The sequence below is a fragment of the Pezoporus occidentalis genome, unplaced genomic scaffold (genome assembly GCF_034315485.1).
Source record: "Pezoporus occidentalis ecotype Australia unplaced genomic scaffold, CSIRO_AGI_Poc_V1 ctg116, whole genome shotgun sequence".
Taxonomy (NCBI): Eukaryota; Metazoa; Chordata; class Aves; order Psittaciformes; family Psittacidae; genus Pezoporus; species Pezoporus occidentalis.
This window is the reverse complement of record NW_026912951.1, coordinates 1,917,570-1,945,437: the sequence shown is the minus strand read 5'-3', so window position 1 is coordinate 1,945,437 and position 27,868 is coordinate 1,917,570. Positions and strand designations below refer to the sequence as shown.

General features: G+C 46.0%; 1 protein-coding gene across 14 annotated transcripts in view; it reads right to left on the bottom strand.

The window, feature by feature from the left end:
- Positions 1–27,868, bottom strand: part of CAMK2G (calcium/calmodulin dependent protein kinase II gamma) — a 123,530-nt gene that overhangs the window by 70,484 nt on the left and 25,178 nt on the right. For all 14 annotated transcript variants that reach the window (XM_062639548.1, XM_062639567.1, XM_062639583.1 and 11 more), the window contains exon 3: positions 33–92. In XM_062639548.1, the coding sequence (XP_062495532.1) occupies positions 33–92 (60 nt within the window). The remainder of the gene's footprint in view (positions 1–32; positions 93–27,868) is intronic.

The window sequence follows — 27,868 nt, the reverse complement described above, 5'->3', positions numbered from 1 at the left end:
ACCCCATCCCTCTAAGGCCCAGGAAGGTTTACCAATATTTGGATGCTTCAGAAGTCGGCAGATTCGAGCTTCACGTTCCAGTTTCTGGTGATCTGGAAGAGAGTAAGAAACAAGATGTTAAGCACCACGACTCTGAACTAAGCTCTTGTTCATATTCAACCAAGAAAGGAACACAGTGACCCAGCAGACATCCAGAAGGCTGGAAATTGCTGGAACATGAGTGTTTCCTAAAACCTCAAAGCCATTTCAGTCAAGGGCTATGCAACTGAGACTGCAGGAGGATCTTCAATCCTGCTACAGAGTAGCATTAAAGTGTTAACTCTCTCCTTGGATTCACAGTAAGTAGAAGCAGAGTCAAACACACCACTCTTCTGCCAGCCTCAAAAATAGGCTAAACCACTTCCAGTGACATCCCTTCCAAGACATACCCCCTTCTCCAAGGCTGGAGAGGAGTCTCTGAAGAAATAGCCCACATGAAACGGGAAAAGGACCCAGACAAACACTGGGGAAGAAGGGAACAGTAGGAGGGAGAAATACACAGCTCCTGCTAGTGCACAGCCATTCACACGAAATAGGGAACTCTGCCAGCTCCAGTGAACTGTAAAGGTAACCATACTTCAGTACTCATGGACAGATTCGCTAGCAAAATGCTGATCAAGCACCTTGAGATTTCCAGGCAAGAAGCTGTGCCCAAATGCTAAGCCCAAAGGCAACATCAGTTAGAGCACAACTGTCATCTGGATTAAAGGCAAAATAATCAAGGAGAGTAAAGAAATGATTTCTCCTCCGTATAAATGTAATGTGCATGAGCACAAGGAAAGGAGAGGGAGCTAAAGCAACTCTGCTCATCTCAGCCAAGAAGCAGGGGGCCTTCTAGCCACTGAGGTTCAGTCAGGAGATTTTTCACTACAGCAACTATTGAGTACTGAACTTCCACTACAAAGTTCCCATCCTCTCAAGTGAAATGCTCACAATGGACAAGCAGAGATGAACTGAAAGGATCCAAGGGAGGCAAATCTTTTAGGCAGCCCTGGCAGCTGGTATGCTCTAGACTTTTGGGGATGTACATGCCTAGAAAAAGGCAAGGACTGCCACTCCTGCCCAGTCCAGCCATCAAAAGAACATAGTAAGGGGAAGCAGTAGTCCCTGACTGCTCTTGACATTTCTTCTGTAGCAGATCTTCAGCACACAGGCTTAAAAACACACCTTCTCTGTATCTCCTGTGACACACAGTTCTTCTGCACAGGTGTAAGCGGGACCCTTGGCTGTTTGGGCTACTCAGCAGAGCACTGCCAGGAATGCAGCATCCTCCAATTTATAGGAAACCCACTAGGGACCCGCTGCAACATAGCCACACTGCACAGCTCTGCCTGAGAACAGCCTGTGCAGCTCCAGGGTCTCTGCACTGTCTTCGCTTCCCTTTGTAAGGGAGCTTTGGGCATCTGTTCTCTTCCCTATGAGCAGAAGACTGAAAGTCAGCCAGATCTCAGCTGAGAACACTTTTCTCTCCCAGGCTGGGAATAGCAGCACAGGGCACTGCAGGGTTTCTGCATTCTCTCCCACTGCTGAACTGTAGAAAATGTCCCAGTTAATACTTTATAGGGCTGAGATATGCTTACATCCTCATCTGTTACTGTTCAGGGATGCGGGAAGGTAAATAACTCCTTTCATCTCTCCTTCCTTCTCAGTCCTGGAAATTATTGTTGTTGTTGCATGTATTTTACAGTTCTATGCCAGAAACACTCTCCAATAAAGTAGCAGGCAGCAAGAAGGCCTGGAAAGCTTCCACACTCCCAGGTCCTTGGTGCAGTGCAAGCACTTTCTCACCTGCATTGCTGGGGAGGGGCGGGGGTGCCCTGGCTTTTCTTTTAGCAGCACCTCTCTCACAAACCAAGTTTTGCAAAGCACAGTTGCAAGGTAATGCTGTGCTGCATACTCTGCACTCAGGCAGCTTCTTACAGCAGGACAACAGTTGCAGATAAACTAACCGCAGCCTGCTTGCATGGCTGGGTCTTGCCAATTCTCCACTAACCCTCCCCAGCTCTACTTGGAACTCCTACAGAAGGGGATCCTTCATCCACCTGGATCACGCTGCCCTCGCGCGCAGTTACACTTGCTGCGAATCTGTTCCCAAGTACAAGGACACGAGGAAGCAGACAGCAAAAACAGCTGAGCAAAGGGGGAAGGAGAGGTAAGAGCTCACCACGTGCTGCTCAGCCACTGAGTCCTGACAGCCAGGACAGACAGCTGATAGGAGCAAGGCTCAAACAAAATGACATAACCATCAAAATGCCATGGGAGATGTAAATCAGGAGCAATTGCTCCCCTGAAATCCTACACCATGGTGCAGAGGGAGGGGAGCGGGCAGGGCAGTCAGTGATCATGGGCAGCAGCCACACTAGAACTTGTGACAAGAGGTCATCACCCCACACTCCAGCCCTCCAGCACCACACAGCCTGGCCAGAGACCAGAGGAGGCGTACAGCGCTCCGGTCACAAGGTACAGGAAACTATTTCTGGTCAGGGTGAAAGCATACCACACTCTTCTGTCTCCAGGGCAACAAAACAGGCCAACTCAAGCACAACTCGAAGAGTGAAAGCACACTCCAGCCTGGGAGCACCAGCCCGCAGCAGCCAGCCGCCACAACTGAGAGCAGCGAAAGGTCAGGCTGGGCGGGTTTCCTGACGCAGGTCCTGGAGGAACACAGATCCTGTTCCTGCAGGATCACCCGTCCCGTTGCAGGCGGCACCAGACCACAGCCTAATCTGTGACTTGAGAAGAGCCTCCCCACCGCAGCTCCAAAGACAGACACTTTCTAATCTCTCTTCATCACCTAGTGGCCTTTGGCATAATACAGGCATTTGACTCTCATTCCAGGGATCAGTGGCAGAGCCGATTCGGTACTTGTGGGGAACAACCTGATACCTAAACGCATGAGGAATAAACACGGAGCTGCATTTTTTTCTACCTCTCTTCAGTCTAACAATGATTACTCTCAGTAGGAGAGAGAAATAAAACAAGATTCTGTTGATTCCAGCAGAGCAAAAGATGCACTTTAACATGTCTCTTACATGGACTGGGTCTCACTGAACCTTAAAAAGGCAAAGTGTTCTTAACTGCATTAGAATAATGATGAAAAGATGACATGGGTTCAGATCCCTGCCGTACCACGAGCTTGCAAAACAAGCAATTTCTCCTCCCTCTGCCCAAAAGATCAGACTTATTTCTGCAAGCCATCTGTGGAGTGAAGGTGGTTATTCTTACTGCACAGTGGAAGTACACCTCGTAGCTAACAGAAACACAGTACCACATCTGACCTATCTTACAAGATCCCAGGCCTGGGACATTAGGCCCATTTCCCACCTTTCACAAACTATGAAATTCAATCAGCAATTTCCATAATTTGCCTAAAACCCCGCACATCCTTCAGAAAACATAAGGGTTCACATTCCAGACTTCAAGTGATAAATAAAGCCATACACCCACAGAAACTACTCCTAATGTTAGTTATCCTTCCTGCTAAAATTTAGCACTACTGTTCCAAGTCTGAATTCATCTACCTCCTGCTTCCAAATATTGGATTTCATTAAGCTCTTTTCCTGCTTTGTTACAGAGCTGTCTAGCCCTGAACAACAGCCGATGCTTAAAACTTAAGTACAGGATATTACAAACACTCATCTAATATTCATTTACTGTTTTCCAGCCAAAAAAAAAAAAAAAGAAGAGATTCTTGCTATTTGGACAATTCTATCTACAGTCTGAAGCAATGAGTATCTACACAGACAGAGAAGTGCAGTCTACATAGCTCTTTTGTAGCAAAATTTAAAGTGTAAATGCTTACGGAGATGGTGCTTAAAAACTGCAGAAGAAAACCTCATGTTTTGTACACAAACAAAAGTGTAAATACCTATTTCTCTGTATTAGTCCTTTATATGAGACAATTTCTGCATCTTGGTTCAGCATGTGAGATTACGTTTAACCCAAGTACTTTTAACATTATTGCTCTGCAAATACTGTGCTGTGTTTGTAACATTAATACCGTGTTTCTTCAGAGTATACCTAAGAAACTGCCTGTTCAGAGAAGTGGGATTTCTTCTGAGTTGCGTCTTGATTTGCCTAGGGATTTACCTTAATAGAAAACCAAGGATGATTGTTTTAGAATCATGTGTGAGAGTTAAGGACCTGCTTCATTTTCTACAAACACATAGTCCATTCACTGGGACGGGAATGCTCGTGCACAATGGATGGACAGAAGTAGCTGTGCACAGTTAATAACATCACAGCTCTAAGAATCTCTAACTGAGCAGGTTAAAATGAAAATAACCCTGTCTGAGTACAGAAGACAGCATACCAAACCCATGATAGTCTGGCCTGTATGTCCTAAACGCATCAAACTTCAGCAGCTAAACAAGATAACATGATGTAAAAAGTGTACCCAACAAATAAAACCCAAAATACACACAGCTTTACTTCACAAAAATCTGGCTATCTCCAGCAGAGAGGGGAATATAATTAGTTCTATATCAATGTGCATTTCTTACTCTTTTGTAAGAAAATCCTTTCATTGCCTGTCTACTTCAGTCTGTTACCCAAAGATGCAGTGGCAGAGATTGATGAATAACATAAGACCTGGCTTCTGGGCTCCATTCTTCTCCAAGGAATCAGTTCCTGGGTTTTTATTCTAGCCACACTCCCATGACTTCTTCACAGGAGGTTTTTCTTCACCAGGTCTTTCTCCTGCAAGGGTACCCAAGGCCTGGAGAAGAACATTTTCAGACACACAGACAGGGCACAGGACATCTATAAATCCCAGCAGTCTAGAGCTGTCAAGTGAGAACATTTACATAAGCAAAAAAACAAGATGAAGAAAAAGGTCACTGTTGTCTGCTCAGCCTGCTAGGAAGCTGTGCTGGGGAGAAGGAGCTGCCAGGGAAGCACAGGGAGATCTGTCTGTGTGGAGCTGAGGTACACTTGCAAAAGGCAGAGTCTGGAGCAAGACACCTGCAGTAGACCCGAAAAGATCAGTCCCAAGCAAACAGGGCGAGGGCTGAATTTGAGCTGGGAGCAGAAGATGGTGAGGTGTCAGGTGCCGACACTGCCACCCTGCACAGCATGGAACCCTTCAGCTTCAGACAGAGCTATGATGCCCTGACTCCTGCTCCTGAGAGAGACACAGGGAGGGTTCTGTTTCAGCTGCAGCAGCTGCCATGCAGACACTTTCCAGCCAGGGTCTGGCCACAGAATCCTCAAAGGACCAGTGCCCAGGGAGGCTGAAAGAGATGTGCCTTTTGCTCCCCATCCTCTCCACCTGCCCAAGGAACACTGACATTCATTGCTCTAGGAACAAATGTCAAACTACATCTATTTCAGATGGTTCCTTCACCTGGCAAGCAGGAGAGAGCATTAAAAACTAATTGAAAGAACAGACAAAATAGTTATTGAAATAAAAGAAACCAAAGTTTATCAGTGAAAGTCATTAATTTCACACCTACCAGAAAAGGAGGTGGGAAAAGTTAATTCTACCATAGTTTCTACAACAAGCATTACAAATACAGCATTGTGTCATAGCAGTTCAACATGCAACAGAGCACACCCACTGCAGCATTTACTGGCTTACTTTACCAAATTGCAGCTATACTGAGGTCCTGTGGCTAAAGCTTACCCTTTATTTAGTACACCTGCCTTAGGAGAGAAAATAAAAAGGGGAAGGGAGAGTGACTTTCAGCAGTCTAAAAGTTTAGGCACCCCAATGGAAGGCAGATTTTTTCCTAAATGCAGTAAAAAGCAGCAGCAACAGAACTAACCGTTAGTTGTGAATCATCTCTGTTTGATGAGAAGATGTGTCATGAAGAAAGAAAACAACCCTTGCTCCTCCCTTTACCAATACATAATCTTCCTGCTCTCAGCTGGAATATACAATCCAGTGCTCAATAATACACTCCACCTGTTTTTATCCTGCACTAGAACCATGCTCTATTGTTACTGTTAAAGGAGGCTTGAAGCTATCATTCCTATGGGAACACATTCTAGATTACATTTCTGAGAATGGGAAGAGTCCGGAAGAAGAATCAAACCCAAAGCAATAAATTCAGTTTGATTGCTGTCATCATGCCAATTCCGGGAGAAAGTCAATTGGTGCCAGCTGCTAAGATATCCTTTGAGTTGCTTCAAGACAGAAATCGAATTTGCATCAAATACATTTTGTAGTGTGAGACCAGCCTGAGCCTTCAGGTTCCTCCACGCTCTTCTTTGCTTGTTTACATTTAAACTTCCTCTGCGAGACATTCCCAGCAGAAGAGAGCTAGCTCCCTCATCCCACACTTCAACCCACAGACCTTTCCCCATATTCTCTTATTTTTCCAACAAGACCATACTACAGAACAGCTGAGATCTCTCAGCATTTGCAATAGGGTAGCACAGGACAGTATGCTGTGCTGCCACACCACCACTTTAAACACGAGTACTAGTGAGTCTCAGATCACCACTATTTCCCCTGTTGCAAAAGTTATCCTAGGCCTTAAGAATGACCAGAGGCCCCTGTAGATTCAGTATATCCTTTCTGACAAGAGCTAACTGCAGATACCTAAAGAAAAATATGAAGAAAATAAGCATATAATGACACTTCCCAAACACTCTCCCTCCCTCCAGCTATTTGCAGCTCAGGACTCTGACATTTCAAAGACCAACCAAAATGAATAAATCTGTAACAGCATACTAACCACAGTGCAGGTGACACCTCTGAAAGCCAGAGTCTGTTTTCCAGCCTCCCAGGGCAGAACAACCCCAGTGGTACAATGTCCCAAGCACAAGAGCAGATGCACCACCCCCTACCACCACCACCACCAGCATCTCTGGTGCAGCAACTGTGCAAGAGTCAAAGTCACCAAGGGGAAGGAAGACACAGCTGGAGTGGGCAAGCAAAGATGAAAGAGTGAAGCTCCGCTTTTCTCACCCAGTGAAAGCTAGAGAAACAAGACAGTGGTGAAATCCTCACCACTTGCCTTCAGCTATTGACAAAATCAGAGGTTCAAGTGCCAATAGGACACAGTAAACAAATACAAGACTTCTTTCAAGAAATGCCAGCAGACATACTTTCTGACAAAGCCCTTTCTCTAACAAAACCACTAATATTATTACCTTGGAACAGCCTTTTCCCATGCTCTCACAACCTCCCAGGAGCAAACAACTCCACATGTTAAAATATAATACTACCCTATGTACATACACACGTGGATCTTGAAGACAGCCAGAAAGCTCACACAGTCGTAACAAGCCGTGTTTCTACATCACAGTATTTGTGAACCCCTTGGTATTACTATACTGCAAAACCAAAACAATATAAAAGGAATGAACTACATGAACTTACAACAGTTTTTTGTTCAAGTAATGTAGAAATTAGACTATCAACACCACAGTGTACAAGTCAAGACTACTTACGTAGTTATACTTTTGTCTCTGACAAGTACTCTGAAGAGTAGGCTAGGGAAATTGTATTCTCTTTTCATTACCTTGTACTTACTTTGCAGAGATAATCTAACTGGAGACAGATATGAACAACAGTGACAAGAGGAAAGAAGGTATTAAAAATACCTAAAGGGGATTTATAAATGTCACAGTGTGCATCTTTGCCATTGCAGTTTCTACACTCAGTGCTGTGCAAAACTGCCTTTTATTTCCAGAAGTGTATTTTTCAATTTATCAGGTGGACCTGGTAAGGGAAGGAGAATTCCTGTCCTCTTGTTTTCAGCAGGAATGCACAGCCTGAGCATTGCCTATTGTGTGAAGTATAAAGCAAAACAACCCAATGTGCACATTAAGAGGAAAGGGGGAGCTTGGGCTCTCACAGGCACCAGCAGCTTTCCAGGAACTTCAGGAGTCAAAGGAGGTCAAATTACTGAATCAGCTCAGGCTCACAGCTATAGGTGAGAGTCGTCTTGGTCACAGTTAGCAATGTGAACATGAAACATGGGAGTTAAGTGTGCTCAGGCTGGACATGCTATCCCTTGCCTAGAAAGGCACAGATAAAGCCAGACTGGGTGTTTTCTCTCTCTGAGAGAATTTCCACCTTAGGTTCTTCCCTACAGCAGATCCCATGGTTTGACCAATGCCAGCACTGCAAAGCAACATGGAGTTTGAATGCATGTGCATGCACCAGTATACAGAAAGGGAAGGAGCAAGCACCCCAGCCATCCATTATGTAGGCATAGTCTTTGGCTTCACATCAGAGATCAACTCAGAATCTGGACAAGAGACCTCCTCTGAGCTTGTTATAGCACTTAGAGCAGAATATTGTCAACCCCTTGAGGAGACATCCCTCCACAGCATCCGCTGCCCCACAAGCTGACCCATCCTTCCCCACAAGCCACAGGCCCCCAGAAACCTTGTTCTTCAGGCTGTTTCAAAAGCTGTTCCCAGTCTTATTCAGCCAAAAGCAACAGGCCAAGTTGAGCACAGTGGATTCAGCCTGAAGCCTTGGTGTCAGTGGAGCCACTGAAAAATGAGCCAACACCATGACTGCATTAGGAGGGTGGAGGATAGGTGTCTACAGAACAACTGACGCAGGCCAAAGCACCATTCAGGCCCCAGTCAAACTCTTCAATAAGCTTTGACATGACACAGGTCAACCCTCACACACAAGCCTGGTCTACATCTCCTCTCAGGGCATGCCAGTTCTTCTTGCTGGCAAGAAGAATGTCTCGTCATCTCCCTGGTCATCCTTCCCACAGTGCCAGTGGGATATACAAGACCTCTGCCAACTCCACATTATTCTATGTCTGCTTTCCCCATCAACTAACATTTCCATTATGAAAAACCAATGAAGAATTTCCAAGAGCCTCTGATCCAAATTTCATTCCCCCTTTTTCTTCCTGCTACAGCCATCAGCTTATTTTGTGCCACTGTGATGGAGGCAAGTCATAGAGGGAACATCCTTTCCGGGTTTGGTGGTAAATAGGTGCAAAGGAAACGTTTCACCACTGAGGTTACCTTCCAAACTGTGTTCTGTGTTAACATCTACAGCCACAGAAGTCAGCACCTACAGTCTGCTGCAATAATCAAGAATCCTACCAACTGGCCATTAAAACTACCCACCAACTCCCCAACTCCACCTGCTTCACTGAGTACTGCAAAGAGTGCAATTTCTTGCTTCTATAAGGCTTCTCCTTTGCTCAGAGTGGGATGAAACACAAGGAAAACCAGTGCTGCAATGGGAGGTACTAGGAACCATTCCTGCAGCAGGGCATTGTAGCTCCCCTCTGAAACAACATATCCTCCAGTTGACAACAGCAGAAACACAGGCACCTTCCTCCTGACCTGAAGCAATGGAGAACACAGATCACGAACACCAACACGCAGATATAAACACAGCAAAGGGCAGGAGTTCTTTTATCTCGTTTTATCTGCTGTGGTCAGGAGGCGTAAACTGCACCGACCACAGTCCTGACACAGGAAGCAATGTGCTGTAATTGCACTCCCCCAGGAATGGTGTTGTCCAGCCTCATGGGCCATTTGCTTGAAGGCCTCCACCGGGCTTGTGACGAGCCTAGCACTGGTTTAGTGTAATTTCGAAAGCTTAAAGAGCACCTGCATCGCAGGGAAAGGAGGAACTGTGGGATACAAACACAACTAGCGAAAGGAATGATTCCAAAGATGCCGAGCTCCACAGCTTGACTGGTTAAACAACTTCCCCCTCTTGCACTAAGCCAGAGCAAAAATTAACACAGCCCTCTGTCACAGTCTCTTCAGACCCTGTATCCTGTACAAAGACAACTGACCTTCAGTTCAGAGTTACTTGCCTAGCCTAACTCCCCATACACAGCCTCCCATCCCACCTGCATCAGAGCCCTCCTCTTCCTCCCCCTGCCCCGCATGCAGCACCTCCCGCCTCCTTCCCCTGGTAGCACAGCACATTCCCCTCCCTTTTGCCTCCTGCAGCTCGCACTTTCCTCTGCAGCCCCACATCCTGCAGCACACATTCCCCCAAACCCTCATCCCACAGCAGCATGGCCCCCTGGCTTCCTGCAACTCAGCAGGGAGACATCCCTCCCTTCTTCTGCACACAGGGAGCCCAGCCCAGCTCCCCCATCCCTGATTTCCCATCTGCAATGGCACCATTTATTTTTTTAACTGCATTTTACAAGTAAATCACGTGCTCAGCTGCTAGTTTGGGTGCGGAGCCAAGAAACACTCCAGCGCATGGGGGAAGGGAGATGATGTAGGTTTTGTTTCATGTGACCAGCTTACGAGCAACTTCACCGAGACCAAGAGCCTAATCTCCCCACGGCCCCCCTTCCCCACCAACCCCTTCCCCCAGCCGCTCTCACAGCAGAGATGCGGAGCCCACGCACAAGGGGAGAGGCTGGCATCTCGTGTGACTACAGCAACCTTGAAGTCAGCAGAGAGGTGACACCAGCGCTGCACCCCAGCTGATTGTCTGAAAGCGTACGTGTGAGGAGCAGATCTTCCCTGTAAAACGGAGATGGGGCGTGGAAAACTGGTGGTGGGAAAACCAAACCCAGTACAGCACTAAAGGTAGGGCAGAGGGGAAGAGCATGCCCTGCTGCTCCACAGGTGGTGTGGTGTTCCTCAAGAGAGCCCCAAGAAATGCTGCCTTCCCAATGACATCTCATGTCCTGACATGGCAACTCAGAAGTCCATCCGCAACTCTGAGCGCTTGGTCCGGGGCAGTGTTACAGACAGCACGCTGCAGCCTCCCATGCAGAGAAAGGCAGAAGCTGTGGGTTTAGGGGCTGCAGAGGTAGGAGGCTGCAGTTACAGTGCTAACTTACATACACACCACACACGTAACTACATTGGTTTTGGTTGGAAAGTTGGCGGGGAGGGGAGTGTTTCAGATCTAAGAGGCTGGCTGTAGCACGTGTGTTTAAACAGCATCCCAATGGACTTCCACAGAGAAGGGACAAGCGAGTTTTGAAACACACAGTCTACATTTTAGAGGGGTTCCACACACTTTCTGCAGTGAGGTGAGCAGGACAGCATGCACAGCAGTGCCTCAGCTCACACACAGCTGTGCAATAACATTTTTCTTCTGTGTCCTTTGCAGAGCTCTCTTTAGCTGTCCCCAGACCTGCAGGCCACAAGCAGAGATTTTGGGGAAATAGACATCCCAGTAAATTGCTGGAGAAGACAGATACTTAAATGACGGGGGAGCGAAGAGAATGCTGTTAGAAAACAAACCCCATAGAAGAACAACTGCTTCCATAGTATCGTTTGTCAGAGAATCATTACGTTCCTAACAAACATTTGCTAAGCAGCCTGAAAACCCCTGAAGCACAAGAGGTTTTTTTCCCCATCTTTAAAGAGAGAGAAGAGAAAAGCAGAGGCACTGAAACCAGAGACCACATCAGTGACAAATCTGTGAACAAACTTAGATCTTTGGAATTTGGACCTCTCACTACCACAGTTTTCATCCTTCTGCAGAAAAAGACATGAAGATGCAAACAAGGCAGTTCAAATCAAATGGGTTTTGAGTAGTCTCTCGAAGCAAAAACTGATGGGGCAACATTAGTACTGCTGAGATACCTCTGAGATCTCTCACTTAGGAAGCATGAAATCACACCTCCATGTCATACTAGGACCTAATGGATTTTTATTTTAAGGTTCAGCATTCAGAAATGAAGAAAATAAAAATTAAGATTTTAAAAACCAGCATTTAGCTCAGACAAGAGCACAGCCTGAAAACAGCTTTCTTTACATTGAAGCTCCAGATCTGGCCTATCTGGTGAGCACAACAGCTTGAAAGTAGTCGCCTTGTCCCATCACCATGCCTGCTTTCAGACTGCCAAGGCAAGAGGCACTTGATTTGCATCTTTTCCAAAAAAGCAGCTGTTGTGCTACAGTTTTGATTTATTCTCCGGGTACGCTTATTTCTTGTTTTTGATGAATGTTTAATGCTCCTGGCTAAATCAGTTTAGATCCTGCTTGCCTGGGGGCATTTAGTGCTGCTACATTACTGTAATACTAATTTTAAGACCATCTACAGCATTTTTTTCTCCCCACAAGTCTTTTTGATATTGTTTGGATCTAAATTATGTGGTGCGTTTTGGCACTGAATTCCACAGCACCATACCAAGATGACAGACACTTACCGAATCTCAAGAGATGGCCAGATTCGCTGATCAACAGACAACATACCCAGAGCAGCAGCCTTCACTGATTAATTCCACCCCATATACTGATCAACAAAGACTTGAGGATGAGGGGTTGAACCTCTCATGTTATCTCAAAGCATGCACATCTGCAAATTGCTGCCTATCTCAAGCAAAAAATGAGAAGGGAAAAGGAGGTGTCTCAGAAGGAGAAAGAGAATGCAGTGAAAAAGTTATTAAAGCACTAACACCAATATTTACAAAGCAACTTTCTCTGTTGAGGTTGGGTTTTTATGGGGTGGCAGCTAAGCAGTCAAGCCAACGTGTCTTAAAAATAAACCCTCCTTTTTTATTACAGAACACACAGGTGAGGAGTAGTGGCAGAGAAAGCTGCTCCCACGCCACCCACCAGACAGCCTCAGCTCTGACCTAAAAGGAGCACTTCTGCCCTGCAAATGTTACTTTGACCCACACAAATTGAATTTCAAACTAAAAAGGTGGCAATCAGGCTGCAGCACCCCCTGTTAGAAGAGGCTCCCTAACAGCCACCATTCCCAGCAGACAACACAGGGAAAAAAAGATCTTATGCTTCCTTTTTTGCCATCTCTCTGGTCAGAAGATCCAGCCAGATGAGACTTGGGAGCCTGCTCATCCTATCACCAAAACTGTTATCTCCATTTCAAGGTGAATGATAGCAAAAGTGATCCCTGCCCCTTCCTCAGGCTCTTTCCCCTTCTTCATTTCTCTCAAGCAGCATATCCACATACTGCAGTCCTTCAGCATCGCAGGCAGAGGACAACTTCAGACGTCTGATTACGCTATTCAGTGAAGATATTGCTGCAGCCCTGGCATAGAAATACATCTCACCAGAAAGCTCAGAACATGGGAAAGTAGAAGCACAGCCCTTTAATCTGTGCTCTAGAACTGGTCTCTGCAGCAAAAACAGTTTCCAGGTCCTGTGACCCAGCAGAGGAGGGGGCAGTGGCAGGGGAAGGCGCACTGTTAGGGCTTAGAGACAGCATGTCTCTCAAGCTGCTTATATCCAACACAGCCGGGATCTGAAGCGACAGCAGCCAGCAGGCAGGAAGGCCTGGAAAGCATGTCCTCCAGGCACTAGTAAATGCAAGCAAAACTGCTTCTGAAAGGGAAACATTAATGGCACTTCTAGCCAGGAACACAGACATGGACAAAGATGACCAAAGAATTGTCCAGAGGGAAGCCAAAGCCACAGAAAAAAGTACGGAGCATGAGGACACAGCACCCACCACGAGCAGCAGCGCAGGGAAGATGGGATCATGCAAGAACAGAAAGTCCAGATCAGAAATAAGACTTGCTGGCCTTGGTGAAAGGGAGTAAAGGACAGCATAGTGGCTGCCCAAGGCAGGCTGTTCTCATTCATGGGCCATAACCCTCAGCAGCGGCCTGGAGCATTACTAACCATGACACCCAGAAAGTGAGCCTGGTAACCTCTGACAAGTTTACCAGCTGTTGTGATCACGACAAAACTAATCAGTTTTCCATTTTACATTTATTTAAAGACCTTCCTGTACTTTACACTGTTCCCACATTCGCTCTTCCTTCATGCCATGAAATGTGTTTCTGTTCAGCTGGAGCAAAGCCCTCTAGTCACAATAGCCAACGTGGCGCCTGGAGAGGGCACTCAGCCTAACAACATTAGCCACCATGTAAAAGAGCGACCATGCTGTTGGCTGATCAGCTTAGGAAGTTTCTCCCTCCAGCCCATCTGCTTGTTCTCACCTCCTCAGCCAAGTCCAGTGCCAGATCAGCTGTTTGGGTGGCAGCCCTATGAGCAGACAAGGGGAACAGAGGCAGAAAAGGCAATTTTAAGTCTTCTCTGGAGTCAGCTGAGCTTCCAAGGCAGTTGATAAAATTAACAACCTTAAGAGAAACTGCCCACTGCAAACAGCAACCAAATAAAGCTGCTAGTTCCCAAATGGCTGATGACCAAGCCACAGCTGCGGCAGGGGGAGGAGAGGGGGAGAGCGCACATGAATCCTTGAGTGAGTCACTCGCTCCCTGCATCCCTGCTGGCCTAGATAAACGCTGCTGCCAGGCCATGGTGGGTGCTGCAAACCAACCCTTAAGCCCACAACATCCCTGCTGCTCATCTCCTGGCAGGCACAGCGCCTGCGCTGAACAGCGCACGTACACATGTGCAAGCACAATGGCCATTAGGTCTCTGAGGCTCCCATACAGCTTCAGTGGACTTTCCTATCTCTTCTAGCTCTTCTTTTGGAAGTCCCCACTCGAGAGCTGGGATCTAAGCAGGTGAGGATGCAATATAAAGCTCCCCTTTTAAATGAGGAAAAGACTGAAAAAAGTGTGAAAGCAAATAGATACTAAAATAAATACAGTGATACTAAAATAAATATCTACTGTGTAGATAGGAAATTGCTCCTTGCCCCTTTACTGGCATTAGCTGGTTTATACTGATGACTGCTTCCTTGTACCATCCAAGCAACGAGTTCTGATAGATCACATCAGGACTGCCTTACCTCAATGCTGAAGTTTAGAAGACAGCAGGCATCAGAATTAAGAACAAATCATATGATGTCTAAATCACGTTTGTAAGGTCTCCCCTAAATAAGCAACAAGGCTAGGGAACTGGTTTAGAACAAACACTCCAGCTAGTTAGATCTCTCACAAAAAATAAAGCTTCAAATGCTGTAATACTGACACACCACAACTGCAAATCCCAGAGGAAAGTCATTCAGTGTTTTAAGAATGGAGGGTTTTAAGCAAGTCCTGTAATACCTAATCCAGTTCCTATGGAACACTACTAAAGTTTTAACTATTCTCACCCACTGAGTTTGTGACATTTCTTTCCCCCAGTTTCATAACTGTACAAACATGCCAGAAGGAATAGGGAAAGAAAAGGAAAAGAACCTTGAAGGAACAGAGAGTCTCCATTTTCCTCATCTGCAGTGTTGGCATCCATGCTGGATGCTGAGGATTTCAGCAACAGAAGTTGGCTAGCTGAAATTCAAACTAAGAATAAAGGGTGAGGCCACAAACGCTAAGTTTCAGGCTGATGATACTAAATTTTGCAGTTTATAAATTCCATTTTCTATGTCACACGAGTCAAAAACTTCCTCCAAAACTCTTGGTTGTGAAATGACAAAACACACAGGACCCTGGGTAAAACATAGCTGTTCTCACAGTTACAACTGCCTGAGATAGTGCTGGCTTCTCCTCCAAACCTTTCTCATAACCAGTGCAGGGAATGCAAAGAAATAAAAAAACAGCTTCTCCTCTGTCTAATCCATCTATTCTTTTGGCCTGAAGACACTTCACAGTGGTTTTTCCACTCCTTACCAAAAAGCCCAGTCATTTAAGATGCAACTGCAAAGCTTCCTTATCTCTATTTTTTTAAGACACAAGATGAAAGAATTACAGTGTTGTCACACATGGCTAAAAGCACAGAAGAGACAGCAGCACAAGGCTGCATAAGACCTCTTATGCTTGGTCCCAACCAAGAGTATGGCAACAGCAAACCCTATCAAGTGTATGTACATGCAATAGCTTTGTAAAGGGTCACTGATATAAATACATATTGAGGAAAGGTCAACAACTTAAACGACTGGTGCAGACTTTCTGCAGCCCCCTAGACAGGCAGGATTGCTTGAATGCTTTGATGCCAGGTTTCCCTGAGGGAACTGCAGCCAAAACAAGCATATCTGAACTCTTTTACTGCAATACTAACAAGTGAAGAGGAAAGACATGATCATTTCTGCAGCTTTCAGACCAACACAGCTCACACTGAGAACCAGAGCAAGAGAATGAGAGAAACAGAGAGGTCAAGACATGAAGTGCTGCCTACCCTACCCTAAGAGAGGCAAAGCAAATTGATGATGCTGGTCACGAGAGTACACTGTCCAGTCTCCAACTGGGTACTGAAGCCCACTGATTCTCCTGAAGCACCCAATGCTGCTACCTCTTCCAAGTGACCACCTGGCTAGTAATGCCCACATGATAAAAATCAGGCCAGCCCAAGACATGATGTGTTCATGAGGCCTTTAAAGTCTCCTGAAAACACAAAGATATCCCACCTTAAAAAGGCCTGTCTCCCACCCAGCTCTGGGAAAGGTATCCTAAAACACAGCAAATCCCTGCTGTAAAAGAAAAGTGGTCCAGGGACTAAATGAACTATGGAGAGCCACAGGAAAACAGCTTCCCATTCTACTGTGCTCCACAGTATCACACAGAAACACAGCAATGGACAAATCAACCAGTGGACCTGGAGACCTGGGAAGACTTCTTTACTTCCTTCTCTCAGTCAACTTGGTCCATTCAATACCACTTTAGTGTAATCTCTGCTTAACTTCCCTGAGCATCTGGCTCCTGAGCACAGAAGATAGGTCACGTGCCCCAGTGTTTATACATCTGTGCTAGAGGCAGATTTATATCAGCTGGCTCAGGTCCTGCTTGTGTAATCGATCATAGGTGTCATAGTTGTTAAGTGGCATTTCTTTAGCCAAACTCTGGGTCCTGGGGCAAAAGATTCCTCACCGAGCTGTCACAGAGCTCAAGAACTCAGAAATAAAAGGTCTTCTGGAGGGGGAATTCACTAGGATTGTTCAGCCTGTCTGGAAGAGAGCGGGGATCTACATCCTTTGGAGAAAAACATTTTTGGGAGAAACACCTCAATGCTGTTCTGCTACCAGCAATTATGCTATGTTTTAAACAGCAAATATGTTTCCTTTTAGTGACCAGACTTTGATTTAGTGTTTGATTCCAGCACAGATTTCTTGCCTTTGAAGTCCAAATTTCCCTCTTACATTCCTCCCGTCTCACCCTACTTGTGGGCTACTTCCTTACCTCGTATTTTAACCTATTTGTGCTTTTAAATAAAACAATTTTTCATTCTGAAACATAAACAATAAACTGAAAAGGTTTATACAAGAAAATGCGTACTTTGGCTCTTTACAGTAAAGTCAGCAAGTAACTTCGTATAAATCTTAATTCAGAAGGTACCCACAAGACAGCTGAGGGTCAATGCTGACGACCTGAGGAAGTCAGGCAGACACATGGCACTTTGTTATCTCCACTTCTGTAAGCACCCGGGAGACCTGCGAGTGCGAATGTAGGCAAAAGCAGGCAGCCACCCTGCCACAGGAGTAGCAAGTAAGGCCAGCTATAAGCTGGATATAAAAAGGGGGTAGAGAAAGGCTGCAGAGAAGACCTGGTGTCATATCAGGACAGGCAGGGACTGAAGAGAATAAGTCATGACCTGGCTGTGGGGAAGGGCAGGATGAGAGCTGCAGAGCAAAAGAGAGAAAACGAGGTGCCCTCCTGCCAGTCACAGAACTAAAAAATAATCTAAAGGTAAAAATAGACGATTTATTGATAGCTCTCTTGTAACATTGCAGACACACATAAACTACTGCTCTAGCAGCCATAGAAATGCCAGATGAATGCAACAGACGCTCATCCACACAGAGAGAGAGGGAAAAAGATGCACATGATAGCATCCTCCAAAGAGAACACACCTAGTACTGCCCTCCTTTGCTCCCTCCAGGAGGTTCACAAGGCATAGCTGGAAGCACAGTATTTGATGGCAGTAAGACACCCTTTCTGCCCTTGCCTCCTTGAAAATAGCTGTATATTTGAGGTGCAAAACAAACTGACCAAACTTACAAGCAGTTTCCTAGATTTTGTTTCCAAAAAGGTCAACGTGACAAGCTCAGACAGGCTTTAATAGAATCTGCTTGACAAATCCAAGACAGCACTCATGCATTCTTGTTCAAGCCCCTACAGACCTGTCTCTCGTGATGATTAACCTTTGGGACCAAAGAAACAATTTAGAGAGGCTCAGAGAACTTCTGTGTTACCATTTTTGTTTGATGTACAATTTCCACCTAGAACTAAGCTTCCTAATGAATTACACATCCTATGCTTTAATAACACACTTACCAAACATATATGAGTAGTATGTCCATGTACATCTTGGTGAGTATTGTTTCTGGTTCTTCTGGGTAGCTCGTTAGAGTACAGTGTGTATCTGCGAAGGCCAGACAGCACGGCACTAGAACAATAAGCTTTCTCCAAGAGCTTTTAGCAAGCCCACAAGCTTCCTGACTTGGAGGCTGGAAGCTGTCTGTTGGTAGAGTGCCAAAGAAGAAATGAGATGCCCCTTTGCAGGGACCAGACACACAACAAAGAACAAGCATCTGGGCAGCATCCAAATGTACAAAGGACTAAAGGCATGCTGTCAAAGGGCTTGTCAAAAAAGTTTAAGCGAGATTTGATTCTCCTGCATTGTGGGCAAGACACAGGTTCTAGTCTGAGAAGCAGAGATCATCAGATGAACAGAAAATGACTTTAGAAGCGCACCGTGACCCTAACAGAAATGAATACACAAATTACCACCTGGAATTAAGCTTCACATAAGGAAAAGGGGCAATGAGCTGCCTTTTGTAAAAGCCCTGCAGCCCCTGCTATGCCACTGATTAGACTGACGTAAAACAAGAGGAAGGAGATCCCACCAGCAGCCTTGCTCTGAGCAGCTACTTTTATTTTAGCAAGACAGGAGCAGAAGGGGGGGAAAAGGAAAACAAAAGCCTCCATTAGTCACCGATAGGATAAGTTATATTTGCAGCGAGTGCATTAGTCATCCACTGGTTTTATTCCAGAGGGAGCAGAGGAGGGCTCTTGTCTTCCCGGCTTCCATGGGTGACAAGGCCTCTGTGCCTGAAAGCACAGCCCGTGCACGCTTCATTCCAGAAAGCACTCTTGAGGGCACGAGGTCCCCACATCCCTTCACCAAGGCACTGCCTCCTGCCCTCTGACAGAGACCAGCTAGGAGGATGAAGGTGGAAAACAGATCCTTCCAATTAGTATTTGCCTACACTGCTGCTCAGGGCTCAGCCTATTAAACACACATCAAAACAGCACTGCCAGCTCTGGTGGGAGGAAGACACGGGAAAATACTGAGGCTGCAGCTTCTCTATTAGCTGTCACTGCTCACATGAAAGCTCATCAACAAAGGGACATAAGAGTGCAAGGCAAGCAATTCAGAGGTATTGCAAAGACAGCCACTCCTCTTTCCCTCCCTAAAGTCACAGCACGCTGCACAGAAAGCCTAAAGTACACAGAGACCCTTCCCATAACCAGTTGCAAGTGTCTGGACTATCACGCACTTCTGCACAGCTTCTATGCATGCCCCAGCTCTCTGAGTGCACCTTATCCCCAGGCAGTCAGACAGGAATTGTCTCTTCCTGCACACCTCCTTCTTGTGTGTTGTCTGCAGCCATCAGGAAAGGCTGTGGCAAGCAGGACCTGGCCCTTGGTATGAAGAGAGCACAGAGGAAACACAGTGGCTACGTTTCTACAGGCACCTCCAGAGAGGTTCACATCCTAAGGAGCTGAAGGGTCAGGCAGGCTGGTGAATGAAAGACCTGTGACAGATTAAGTGCTGTCCCTTCAAATGCTGAGCTGTTACCAACTCCTTAAGAGCTGCTGAGCTGCAGGGAACCTGCCTCCAGTTCATCTGGGAAGCTCTTGAACCCCATGGAAGAGGGCGGCCAGCTTAGTGCATGTTTTAGTGCTGCTGATCTACAAATCTATTCATTCCTGTTCAGTGAAACAAATCAAAATCAAACCTGTAACCACATTCATGTCTGCCCTGCTAAAAGTGATTTTGCTACTTCCTCCCCCACCCAGCCACTCATTCATCTCCACACAAAATAGCAAAGGGATTATGCAGATGTTGCTTTGCTATCCTGACCTTCTTAATCCATGTCCACATGCCATCAGTGATGCTGTGCATTCACCATCCCACCATCCGTACGTCAGAGGCTAACTCCCTTCTGGCTGCACCCTCATTCATAAGCTGGGTATTAGTTCTCATCTCCTGCTACACAGCTTTACAGGAGCAGGAACAGGAACTACCACCCTCCCTGCACAAATGGGAAGCAAGGTCCAGAGCACAAGATGTTAGTTGCAAACCACAACTGAAAAGGAGAAGGACAACACAGGCAGCCTACCCAGAGTTGTATCCAGCTGAGGGGCAGCAGAAACAAAGAAAACTGAATGCTGAGAGAAGAGGTACAAAGTGGGGACAGTGCAGAACATCTGTGGATGCGTGCGGAGAAAAGGTGGAGAGGGAACTGCGTCATGAGGGACAGGATTTCACTCTAGTGTCCAGCAGAAGCAGCAGCTCAAATGGAGCTGAGGCTACTGCAAAGGAACCACAGAAGGTGGCTAGGCCATCAGTTGGCAAGTATGCTGTTTTCTGGCTGAAGGCCTATGTCTAATCCAGAAAGTGACGCTGCACAAGTCCTGCAGAACAGGTCAGCAAGGATTTTCAGTCATCACTTGACAACATTATGGACAGTAAAGTCACATCCTATCCAGCGAGGATAAATTACCTTTGCTGTCCAACACCCAGCTTCAGAGAGCCCAAGAAGAGAATGATGTTAAGGACAGCCTAGGATAAATCCATGGTGATGTCCAGAGCAAGGGAACAAACACCCTTATGATTTAGAACAGCTCGATAGATGTACAGCTGGGGAGGTTCCAGGTGAACAGGAGGAATGACTCTGAAACTTGCTCAGCAAACTGTAAGAGGCATATAGCAGACAAAGGACCAGGTGGTAGGGGAAGGGCTCTGGCAGAGCCAAAAGGATAACTTTTGCATGGCCATCACTGCAGTGATCACAGCTGGCACCATTGGTGAGCCTTGTGTCAAAACAGAAGCACCAGCAAAATGCAGGTATCAAAACCTGTCCCCTATCACCCAAAAGACACAGGGAAGCAGCAGGTATCTGTTATTTTGATTCCAAGAATCAGACCAGAGATCATCTCAGGCTCAGCCCTATTGTCCCCGCAGTCCTCCCTGATCTTCTGCAGTGCTTCAGGCATCTGCCCTGGGGAGCTGCAGGACTGACATATCCACAGGGCAGAGCAGGGTCACCTTCTCATGTACAATTTTCTCTGGAGCTTTGGAGGGTAAATTTAAAAAAAAAAAAAAAAATTACAAAAATCAAGGCTTCTTCAAACCAAAATTCCTCAGACAAACCTCAGCTCAACTGCTGGGACTTACAAACCAACACAGCTAGCAGCTCCCAGAGCTTTTCAGGGTATGTGGCTGGGGTTAGCAATACACCTGCCACAGCTGCATTTCCATTTCTTTGTCTAGAAAAGTGTGTGGAGGAACAAAGCAAAACACACTGGAGCACACATGGATTACAGGGCTTTTTGGTCACTTTCCTAGGTCTTAGATGCCTTTTTCGCATTCAGAAGCCATGAAGGTCATGGTAGTTCCCCATGCACACCACAGCCACAGTACTTCCTTGACCTCTGGGGCATTAAAAACACCAGCGCCCCTAACATACCACAGTTAGCAAAGATGCAGGCTATCAAGACCCCAGGCTTTCCACTGCTCTCTCTGCCGTTCTGCCCTGAATGGACAGAGGGATGGACAGACTGAGGGATGGGTGGCTCTCACCAGCATCTTCCATCCATCTGCTCCTCAGCTTGACTGAGAGGGGACACAAATCACCCTTCCTAGGATCTGATGATGACAATCCAGCACTGTAGAAAAGCCACTGCCTATAAGGACTCAAATGGTCACGCTGTTTTTTCTCCATAGGGTTAGGGGCTGGAAATGTTCCAGGAGGATGGGCTTTAGTGAACAAGCCCCTGTGCAAGGGGATACCATAAGCAGCTGTTCTCTGCAAAGCCAAGACCTTTGCTTCAGAAGTGCAGCAGCAGAGTAAGAACTGGAGTAAAAACGAAGTGAGAAGCAAACTGTATAACAATTTCCTCTGGAGCTGGCACTCACAAGCAGGAGACAGACACCTAGCTTCTGATACTGCTCCTGCTGGGCGCCTTCTGTCCTTCCAAAAGAGCCTCAAAGCTTTATGGAGAGGTCTCCTCTGCAATCAAAGGTTTAATCGCAGCATGAACAGACATATAAGTTAGCACTATACTGACTAGCAGGAGCAGTAATAATGGGATTCATGGACTTTATTGCAAATAGTACAGGCCTGCTGGGGACCTACATATGTGCCTAAGTTGCTAGCCCCCACTGAAATCCACATCACTGTGACTTCAATGCTATTATCCTTACATTACTGAGAATAAAGTTAGTGAACTATGCCCTTCATGCTGCAATCACACTTTCTGCTACACTGCCAGCAGACGCTGGCAGACTAAGCTCTCCCTTCATCAGCTTCAGATACTCAGTACTTGTATATAAACTAGAAGCAGGATAAAAGGAAGAGAGAAAGAAGAGGGAAAAAATAGACACACAGTGAGATAATTCTAATTATGCTTTGTTTGTTCAGTCCTGAGCACTTTCCCACTCAAACACTGCACACATCCAGTGACAAGTTCTATAGTAACAACAACAGTAACAGATATCAAAAGGGAGAGACACATGAAGAGCAGCTCTGGTAACTCACAGCACATGTGGGTGAAGTGATTACACTTCAGATCTCACAACTCCGCTGCCCACAGCCAATTCCACTTTCAGTACAGTGAGCAAGATGTGTCAAGTACCAATCTCCAGCTCAATGAGTGCCGAGATTTACAAACACACACACAGTAACTCCGATTACAGTGGTCTCTGAGCACAAGCTACCAGCATTCACAGGTGCCCTGCTCTCCTCCACTAGCTCTGCATTTCAAAACTAGCACTAGAGAGAAGGAAACAAACAGCAGTCAGCTTTGCATAAGTTTTAGAGCCTCCAGAGAAGATCCAGGTTAGTTTACTCATTCACAGGACTAACGCGTTCCCACAGGGCTGGTCCCTGACATCAGCATGCTGGCAGCACAACCTCCACATTGAAAACTGGTCACCTCCTTCAGCTGCCTTTTTATATCACATCACCTACCAGATGAGACCATACTGGTAGTTACTTTGCTCAACTTACGACTCAACTCTCTACTTAAGTATGCTTTCCCTAGGTTGAGCTTATATTCTCTCAGATCTGGCAGTCAGAAGTGCTTTCAAACTGTACCAGAGAAGAGATTGCCAAGAAAAACAAGAGGTCTCAAACAGCCAGGACTTCATCCTTTCCCCTCCAAATAGCAGATACCAGAAAGAAAAGATGTTTTCAGAAACCTCTTTCTGAATTTTGCAAAGACTGGGCCACCCTCAAAGACATATGTGAAGGAACAAAACTGAGGGCACAGAACTGAAAAAGGCCATGGACCAGGAAGGTCAAAATTACACCAGCTGAGCCATAGTCAACAGGACTGAACTCCATCCGAGTTAAGCATGGGATTGCTGTATCACCAGCAAGCAGCCAGGAGCGCAGGAGCCTGACCCTTACTCAAATTACTAGCTATGCCTGGCTACCTGAGGCCACTGAGCCAAGGAAACCGAGAAGCAGATCAGCCACAGTGCTACCAGTTTTGGACATGTGTTTTGGGACTCGTGGAACAAGGTCCGTGAGGGCTCAGGTGTACTGCTGCTGGAAGAAGAGCAAGTCCCCACCAACTGACTGCCTCCTTCATTTGTCTTCCAAAAGCAAAATGCTCAAAATACCTAATTTTAAAACCACAAAAGTAAGGAACAGCTGAAAGCCTTTCTTCCCTGCACATTCACATGGTGTAAGTCTGTGCCTAAGACTCCTTGAAGCTGGAGATGCACATGTCAACAGAAAAAGCACAGAAAACAAGAGCTGGAACCTGGGGATCTGCAAAGTAGCTCATTTTACAGGACTAGAGGCAGGTGGGAAAGAGGGCATGAGAAGGAAGGGGAAGAAGAAAACACCCTATTCAGTCTGTACCAGTACTGGGCAAAGAAATATTCATCACTACTCCCATACCCACTACTTTGCCATGAGAGGAAACCAAGTAAAAAAGGAGTGCAAGAATGAACTTAAGAGTTATTAAGAGTCCTACTATGTAGCTGAGAGAGACCAGTGACCTCACCCAAGTATTCAACAGGATACTTTAAAAGCTCAAAGGGGACAGACTTTCTGAATTGCAACAGAAAGTTTATACAAAAGAATCCTTTTAGTTTGTTTCAGGACTTGTCCTGAGGGAAGGGAGGGAAAGGCAGCACTGCTGTCACAGGACCTGAGGAAGGCACGGATGGTCTCTGCAAAGGCCTGGGGGCAAAGGTGATGAGGTAGAAAGTAACAGCCTTCATCTCTTCATCAGCTTGCCTTCATTGCAGACAAAGCACGCTGCCCTGCCTGCCCATGCAAACCCATGTGTACAGAGGGCATGTACCTCCCAGCTCCAGTGGTTAATAGTGAAAAGGTTTGAATGATATCCCATCAAGGTACAGAGGGAACACCGTTCTGCCCGATGATCCAGGAAAAGCTACATCTCGAGATGCACAAAGGCACAGAGGCAGCAGCTGAGGGGGACGGCCTAGGGAGATTAACATGTTTATCTCCTCGCTTAAGTCTCTTACTGGCCAATGGTTTCAGCCTGATAGCAGCAACAGGACTAAAAATAAGAACTCGGGCATTACCAGTGACTCACCGTGTGGGCAATGACACTGCGAGGGATCACAGAGAAACCTGTTCCCACTCCTGGAGCCTAGCTCTCAAATCATAGGAAATTACTTCCCAAAGAGACAGGGGAGACACTGCATAGGGATCTCTTCAGTCAAGTGATCTCAAGACTGTGTGACATTTTCTTCAACTGGGAAAATAGAGAATCAGACCAATCCCAGACCCCAAATTTTGGGTTAAGTACCTGCATCTCAGAGTGAAACCAAACTTGAGGGAACAGATAATGCCATCAGATCACATCCACACTTCCAGAATGCTAAGATTCCCCACTAGAGGCAATGCTAACCACTGCCAGTCTTGGTTTCTGCCCGGATCACATCTACCAGTAAACATGTTTTGTAAGGATAGCAAGTTCTACATGTTGCATTAGAAGAGTTCTTTCAGCAAGGACAAGCACACATCAGCAAAGCCAGAACCACAGCAAGAGAGTTTAGCTGAAGAACCTCCCACTTTGTCCAAAAAGCCCATATACCCTTCAGACGGTATTTTAGTAATTCAGAAGCATACAGATGCAGTGGCATCACCAATTCCTTAGCTAAGCTACTGGAATTGAGGATTGCAGTGGTACAGCTGTATAAGTTAAAGGTCCCACAATAGCACTGATTCCCCTCCCCACACCTTCTTCCCTGAAAGGCTGAAGCTAAGATAGAGACGCACTTTTTTTTTAGTATCTCTAGGAAAAGAGAGATCACTCTTCTGGCACTGTCTGTGGTGCAGATTTGTCCAACAGCAGGTACGGAACATCCCTCTGTTGTAACACTGGCAGTCACTGCAGTCCTGTCCTTCCCCTGCCTGTTTCCTAATGGCCCTGCATCCTCTTTGCATCTGATGCTGGCACAAGCATTTGTGTAGCAGCGCACTGAACTGGATAGCTGAACTGATCCATCATTAACCTGGTTCACCATGGTACTATATAAAGAATTTGTGCTGGTGCAAGGAGGAAGCAAATGGTCAGAAGAAAGGCTGCCTTTTTCAGCAGCAGCACACGGCTCACACTGGCTGCAACTGCTCATGGTGCTACAGGATACAATTCCACTACACTCCAAGAATTAGTGCCCACAAGTGGCTTATGTCAGACCATATAATATCCTAGTCTTCTGACTGAATTAGTCTACCCTTAATTTCTGATCCCTCATCAGAGAAAACTGTTCATCAGAGCTCCTCCAATATTCTCCCCTCATAACTCGTGGCACTCGTGAGAGGTCATCATTTTTATAAGTACAGAATGAAGATCCATCTTGACCATGCCCTCATCACATATTAAAGAAAAATACTCAGTTCTGCAGATTAAAAAAGTACAGTGAAAATAAAGCACTTTATTTGAAAATCACAAGGAGTCAGCAGTACAGCCAGGACTTGTGGAGCCCTACGTCCTGCACCTAAATGAAAGAAGAAAAACCCCAGCCATGTAATACCAGGATATCGCATGAGATCTGGATTAGAGCAAGGCAAATATGACATTGCCAGCACTGCCTTAGAGATGGGCTGGTCAGCAGCTAGTGGAACACCCTGATTTCCTAAAGAAGCAATTATGCAGTTGCATGCTTACAGTCAGAACCAAGGACCTTGACAATGAGAACAGACAGTGCCTGAAACATCTGTTGCTCCCATTCACTTAATAGACTGGGGACCTTGCAAAGAGCTACATCTCATCCTGTGTTTGTGAGAATACAGAGCAATTCTCTCTCGAGCTCTAGCTGGTCAGGAAACCAGCAGGCCAGAGTAATGAAGAATTTACATGATCTTAAGTTAAAACTGGAGTCTGTTAAAGCTCCCCGTTTGCCCTACAAGGACAGAATAGAGACACACATCAAGAATTATTCAAATACGAGAATGATAGGACACTTGACTAGGTGACTAAAAGAAAGGGAAGCTTTAAGGGGAAAATAATTAAGCCATGTATCTAGAAAAGCACATCACTGACTGCTTATGGGAGAAACTTTTCTGTACTGCAGCATATACATAAATCTGTACTATAAGAGAAAAAAATTGCAAGGATGGAACAAAGGAAATGAAAACACATCTGAAGAAAGCAGCTCTCAAGTTGCCATGGCAGGTATGGGAGAAAGGAGTTTCAGAAGGAAGAGCCAGCAACACCACCAAGAGCCAGGGCTGGCAGGAAGTGCTGTGCCAGCATCACGCTGATGGCGGCCCAAACTCCTGTGGGCCAAGATAAACCCATCTTGGCCTCTAATCAGCAGCACAGGGAAGACAAGATAAGCATTCAGTCCAGAGAGGGAAAACACCCAGACTACCAGGAAAGAGGGGATTTTGAGAAGTTTGTTTCATTTATCAAACAAGCAGGCTCCCCACATGGAAGGACCTGGGACAGCTCATTCTTGCAAAATCAGAGAATGAAGAGGGCAGCACATCTCAGAAAACGAAACATCGGCAGCTCTAAGGTGCTTTTGTAGTCTTCTCTGCCTCCTGCCAAATTTAAACCTGTTTTGCCCAGTCCAAGGCAGCTGTTCTCACAAGAGGCTGTCTTTAGGGACTTCTGCTTGCCTTCATGATATCAAGACGCATCCTTGAGTCTTAACCATTGGGCAAAACCAGTTTATAGCAATCCAGTGATCAGATGTTCCCAGGAATATAATTCAGACAAGTGACATAATCATAGGATAGTCTGGGTTGAAAGGGACCTTCAAAGGCCACCTAGTCCAACCCCCTGCAATGAGCAGGGACATCTTCAACTAGATTGGGTTGCCCAGAAACACATCCAGCCTGGCCTTGAGTGTCTCCAGGGATGGCACATCCACCACCTCTCTAGGCAACCTGTGCCAGGGCTTTACCACCCTCACTGTAAAAATACGTTGGGCAGAAATACAGTATAGACCATAGATAATTATTTTGCATCTTCCTGCGTTCATCAGTACAAGTTAAACATGGCTGCTTCCCTTTGTTCCTCACACTTTAGTAAGAGCAATAACCACCCCCACCCCCCCAAAGACAGTTTTCTTATTTCTTCTGATTTTATAGTAGAGCACCACATTCCCAACATGTTAGCTGTCTTCATCATGTATGAGTTAGTCAATAGGATCATTCTCATTCGTCTCCAATCTGAGATAACAGCCTTCTTCTGCAATTCCCCAGCTCATGACTACAATTCAAAGTCCCGTTAGCACAGTCAGCTTGGATGTACTTTGAGATCCTTCAGCATATGAAAACTTATTACAAAGACAGAATATTTGCTCTTGGTTTAGTTAATAAGATTCTGCTTAGTCAAGCTCTGAGGGCACCATGAGACCATCTCTAATCACCTAC